The sequence below is a fragment of the Zophobas morio genome, unplaced genomic scaffold (genome assembly GCF_036711695.1).
Source record: "Zophobas morio isolate AGI-343-1 ecotype UQ-CSIRO unplaced genomic scaffold, CSIRO_AGI_Zmor_V1 ptg000024l, whole genome shotgun sequence".
Classification (NCBI taxonomy): domain Eukaryota; kingdom Metazoa; phylum Arthropoda; class Insecta; order Coleoptera; family Tenebrionidae; genus Zophobas; species Zophobas morio.
Window position 1 is genome coordinate 4,913,033 of NW_026972129.1, and position 6,000 is coordinate 4,919,032.

The following is a 6,000-nucleotide window of genomic DNA, read 5'->3' on the forward strand; positions in this document are numbered from 1 at the left end:
TATATGGAGATTACGGTTTAGAAGGCATAGAAACCTGGAAGCCACTATACTTTTGGACCTACCTATATAAAAGATAGGAAAAACGTTTAGTTTTACTTGTATTCCCTACAAATTGTTTAAAACAGACATTTCGTATATTATAAAACTTATAAAGTTGTGAACATCATTAGGCGTCAGTCTACAAATGTTTGCATAATTTTTATGAGATGATATACCTACATATTTACTTCTCTGCTAATTGTTTTAATATTGTGAAATTTCTGAATAATGTGTTTTTTAAAACACTTCTATGAATATTAAAATATAATTCTGTAGTAATTTATCTTATAAATAAGTCATTCGAAACCACTGAATAAATGCTACTTTTAAATTAACGATAATATATTTTAGCAAACATAAATTTACATATTGATAGAAACAAATGTTTCACACAGAGATACATTTGTATAAAATTCGTAAAACGTTTGTATTTGACAAAACAGATTAGCGATGTAGGTATATAGAATCTGAAACGACAACCATACTATAACTTATTTTATCTTAGACATTGGACAGAACCTATTAGAGCTGAAATCGCATACGGCAGGCAGACTATTTATTTAACAGGTAACTCTGAAAAATATATATTTAAGATTAAACGTGCAGCCCCAGTCATCAACCTCAAATACATTACTCGAGTCTATTTCAGCAACTCCTCTGACAAACTGAAATAAATTTCTTTTCATAAGACGATATTTCATTAATTTAAGGGAAAATAATTTGTTGTACTTATATTCACGTCACAATTATGATCGACTGCTTTGATAACATGTTAGTTCACACGGAATGTCCTTGCACTAGGAATTAAAACACTTTTAAGAACTAAATGAGTTTTAATCAATGTACTTACTTGAACTTGTCGCTATTGTACTGGGAACTAATTACTTTGTCAAACCTTTTCATGAAATACTAAGTTTTTTTCATAAGAAAAGTACGAACTTTTAAACTTTATTGGTTACAACTCTCTTGTAGCAAATAGCTAGTAAAAGTTAGCAAAAGCATGTTTTTAATATGTAAATTCTACTGATCCAAGACGGGAATAAGCAGAGCTTATTACGAGTGTTTTAAAGAAATATTTACTGTTCGTTCATAGAAATCAACGACAAAACGCAGGCCACATTCACATCATTGACTGTCATAGAGCAATACCTGTAAAACCACAAAATGAACTACTTATGTTCATTTTATGGTAAAAAATTTTTTGATAACTGTTTTACTTAATATTCTTGATATAGCGGACAAAAATCAAACATTAGTTTTTAAAATAAAGGAATTCTGCACATTTATATTTTATCTGTGATCTGAGGTTGGGGTAATCAACTTAATTTATTGATACAAGCAGTGTTCGTTGAAATATAACTGGTTATAACTTTATTTTTTTAAGAGAACCTCATAAACATTTTACCATCATTAGATTCTTTTTATTTCCTGTTTTATAAAGTACGTTATCTCCTGTAGCTAAAATATTATCTTTTGGATGTTCCACTTCACGTTCGATCAAGCGACTGCGATAGGATGCGATAGTTCAAAAAAAGCTAAAGACTTGTTGATAGAGTGGAAAAATTTAATCTACGTTTGAAGATGTTCTAACACCCGTAAAATATGGAACGATTTTGAAAACAAAATATGAATTTCTAAAGAAAATCGTTCTTCAAATTGTGCATTTGGTTACGTCATATATGTACGGAATGAAATTTTTTTAGGGTGGACACTATTTTATTAAGTCACGCTCATCGTTGCAACAATAATAATTAACGAAACATGTGAACGTGAAATTTTAATAGTTTTCTTAACATTGCGTTTTTCAATAAATGAAGATTTTTGTAACAGTAACACCAAGTGATTAGTAAATCTTCCATGTACAAATACGTAGAAGAAAGGACGCTCACTCTCATTTGAATTGAAATCGGAAGTGGAAAGAGCTACAGCAAAATAAGGAAAGCGATGTTTCACATATAATATGGTTTAAAGCTAAATATGATTCTATAATTTTCTCTTACAACCATTACTTTTCTGTCGAAAGTAGGGTGAATCTTCGCACCTTCGTTCATTTTACCTACCGAGCATAAGCTAAAAAGTATTGTTAAAGGGTCATATCTGATTTCATATTTTCTCGTCAGTCTCCCATTTCCGTCCGTGAATGGGCAGTTTTATTAGAGATGACGTCAGCTCAAAAAATTATTAACTAAATATTTGTTTAAAAAATACGCTCTGTGAAGTAATATTGACTATTTTTTGAATTACTTGTACAGATTGTTCTCAAAAAAATTAACAAGTGAATCAAATTTATATACTTATCCCAGAAAACTGGGCGTATTTTAAGATTTTTAGTAAGACACTAACAGACTTTATTTTAGTAATTACAGTAAATTAAGAAAATTTTATTTATAGGTATATCCCTTACACAAATATACGACACCACGTCAAAAAATATAAATGCATATAAAAAATATGTGGTGAATGGAGATCTTACCTCCATTCTAATAATATGGTTTTAATGGTTTTATTACTTCTTTACACAGGATGTCCAAATATAATTTCCCTGAAATTCGTAAAACACAATACCGCTACTATGGTAATGAGAAATCGCAAGTAAATGTACATTGAAGAATACGCTGTATTACGCAGCCAGAATTGGCTGTGCTTCAAGGACGATAGAAATCCTGTGTAAATCAACTTAAATAGTCATAGCTCCCGCCGAGTACGTTTTTGATTTAATTTTCCAAATACAATTTTTGTAACGAATTTAATAAAAATCACGGGTACCCTATTTCGTTTCACTCGATATAAACAAAATCAAATCATATTTTGGAATTAAGTAGCATAATATAAAAGAATACTTCATGTACTGTATATAGAAAAACAAAAAAAAAAACGAAGACTCCTTAATATTTAAAGTTTCGCTGATTTCAAAGATCGATTAATAGAAAATCTAGAACTTCCTACCATATAATTATAACACTATAAGCACAAATTTATCATACCAGAATTACAATCAACGATTGCAGGGATTACAGTAATCACATGTTTATTATTCGATAAATTGTGGTCATAGTTAACAACTTCAATGTAGCAGAACCAGACGTACTGTGTCAATAGAAAAATGATAACAATGTTTTAAGCACATGCTCCCGAAAGTTCTAGGCTCGGAATCTACCGAAAAGCTTCCGAACGATGCGACGACGTTCCGGTTCGTAAAAAGTTCCACTCCGAGTCCTGCAAGTTGTTTAGGTTACGTTGAAAAAGGATGCTGCCAAACATTACAATCGTTTTATTGACAAAGTCCAGCTGTTCGTTTTTGAGTACGGATTATTTTTTACCGCTTTTATGTTAGATTTGAAACATTGTTGTCAAAAAATATACTTGAATTAGCATATAGCATTAAGAAACTAAAAACACGAATTTTCGCATGTTTTCTGTTATTTATTTGATGTATTAAATAAAATACAAAGATGTATACTGTTACAGGGAAGATTCTTTTCAACGTCTCGTCAGCGAAATTAGTTTTTTATAAAATGTCAGTAGTGAAATTCCGTGAATATCTACACAAGAGTATGAGAAAAAGACTTCTGTCACCTGACACCTGTGACAAATGCAGCCAATAATACTTTGATGTTGCTTTTTTCAAGTTTTCATTTATTATATCAAATGTGTTTTCGTTTTCCGAATCAGCAAAAAAGAAAGATTTCGGGCGCAGTGCGAATCTCGGCTTACCAACGGACTCACCTATAAATCATTTTGTCGCATTCAATCAAAGAGCATTTTCATGCGCACTGTGGTGAACTCGACATGCTTCCACAAAACACGTGGTACCGGCACACGTGGTAAAAAGCTCGCGAAGCGACCAACAGCAGACTCCCCGTCCGATGGATGGAACACAACTGCCGCGAGATCTCAACTCACTCTCCGCGAGTACAATCGGTCATCTTCGGAAACAAAAGACGCTTCTTCTTCTTCTGGGAGGGGATCACCGCGATTTATTCCATTGTTGCCCCATTGTTTCCATCCACCTAATTGTTGCGGTCAGAGCAACTGTGAACAGCGCCCGCCTGCGACAACAGGGTGCGTGAAAAGCACGAAATTAACTGGGGTTTCCTGCGTGCATGCTCCTCCACTGATCTTGTTAACCAAAGCGCATTATACTTGATTCTTATCTCTTCTGTACACCGAATGTCTTTAATCCCAGACATAAATAACAGGCCTGCGGTCTTTTTTTTAATAAATGGCGGCAATGTACGATACCGCGGGCCTCGAGTCATGCGTGCTGCGAAAATAACAAAAAATGTTGTTATTGACAGCGAGCTTCCATACTTTTTTTTATTTTTTGAGGCGATTTCGGGATGTACGATGTATGTAACGAAGTCCTAGATGTGTCATGTTACAGTTTTATTTCTTACGTATGATCAAATTTAGAAATTAAATTCTAAGCATGGACGACTGCTTTCGATCAAATGACCCTCATTTCGAAACTCTCAGTCGTTTCCTGCTGAGAAATTTTCGTAGTATACAGAAAATTTATTCACTATTTCAAGTGTTTAAAGAATATTCCCATACAATAATAATAATAGAATACAGGCTGGTTGAACAAACGTTTGTTAAACGAAATACTGATGTCTATTTTTCGTTTGATTTATTCCTTATGCCGTTAATGCTAAATTAGTAGATATTTGAAAAAAACTAGTGATTATGAATGTTTATAAAAATCATTAACCACTTTGTATATTTAATAGTACACGCTGCGAGAATTGTAGCGTAGGTACTCTACTTTTAATTACATTTTCACATTTTCAGTATGGTCTAGAAGGGATGCAAATGTACCTACACCTGTTATCATTTAAATAAAATAATCAAAAATATTAGGACAAAAATTATAATGTATAACATATAATACATACAATTTGAAAAAATGATCTAAGATCTAATTTATTGATACAGAACTTGCCTCGCTCCTGAAATACAGTAAGTACAACAAATCCAACTTTTTAGAAAAATTAGAGGATTTAATTTTGCGAATATGATAACCCTGTAAGTTAAAACTAAATTATGTATGTAATCTTAAAGTAAAGGTAAAGAAGTTTCAGGGAAATGTCTCCATTAACAAAATTTATGATGACGTCATCAACATTTTTGCAAGGACACATATCAGTGCAGTGTAATACTTATAATAACAATTCTACTAATATTCCCAAACTTTAGGAAAATGGAGTGAGTCATTCCCGATTCAATCAATAAAGCAAATTGACTCATTCTTTAAATTATTTTAATCACTCTGTATTAACAATTATAAAAAGTATGAATGCAGTGATAAATCACAAGTATAGTCTAATCAATCTGAGGGGGATAAGCAGATGCAGTTTATTTAAAAATTTAGCATGTTAGGATAAATTTAAAACGTTTGCGAGGTTTCAGAACATTCGGTTTTCCAGTTCCAAAATTATAAATTCCAAAATGTTGTTATATTTTTACAAAAATCTGACTATCTTGGGTAAAAACTTAACACGGATTCATATGCTACACGTGTGTATGTTATTTTATAAAATTTCAAACATACTTGGTATGTATAATTATAAAGTTACGTCATCATATTGTTGGTGTGGATCATTAGACAAAGTTTGGTTAGCGCTTTATCATCTACACGATATTCGTAATACATATAAGTATAAAGTTTGACAACAATTGGTTATCCTTCGGAGATTTTTTGACCAACAAAAATCGACACAGACAGAGAACAGGCAGACAGATAGACGGAAACGGGAGACATATGTTATCGCACTCTAGGAGTCATGACACATCGAGAAAACATGAAGAAGCCATTCGTCCGATGGCTCCTATTACAATGCTTCCTTAGCTTACGTTTGTGAAGTAAAAGTAAGAAGCGTTATAGATAAATTTGTCGAGATTCGAAATTGGTAAGAAAATACCTAATAATGCAGGCTCTAATAAAATTAAGAAAATTTTCAA

General features: G+C 32.1%; 1 protein-coding gene across 5 annotated transcripts in view; it reads right to left on the reverse strand.

The window, feature by feature from the left end:
- The window catches only part of Mp (Multiplexin), a 250,562-nt gene extending 246,621 nt beyond the window's left edge, over positions 1-3,941 (reverse strand). For 3 of the 5 annotated variants that reach the window (XM_064064824.1, XM_064064822.1, XM_064064821.1), the window contains exon 1: positions 3,766-3,941. In XM_064064824.1, coding sequence (XP_063920894.1) covers positions 3,766-3,776 — 11 coding nt within the window. In that variant the 5' untranslated portion in view covers positions 3,777-3,941. The remainder of the gene's footprint in view (positions 1-3,765) is intronic. The other 2 variants (XM_064064823.1, XM_064064825.1) reach the window with 1 other exon arrangement.
- Positions 3,942-6,000: the final 2,059 nt, after the last annotated feature.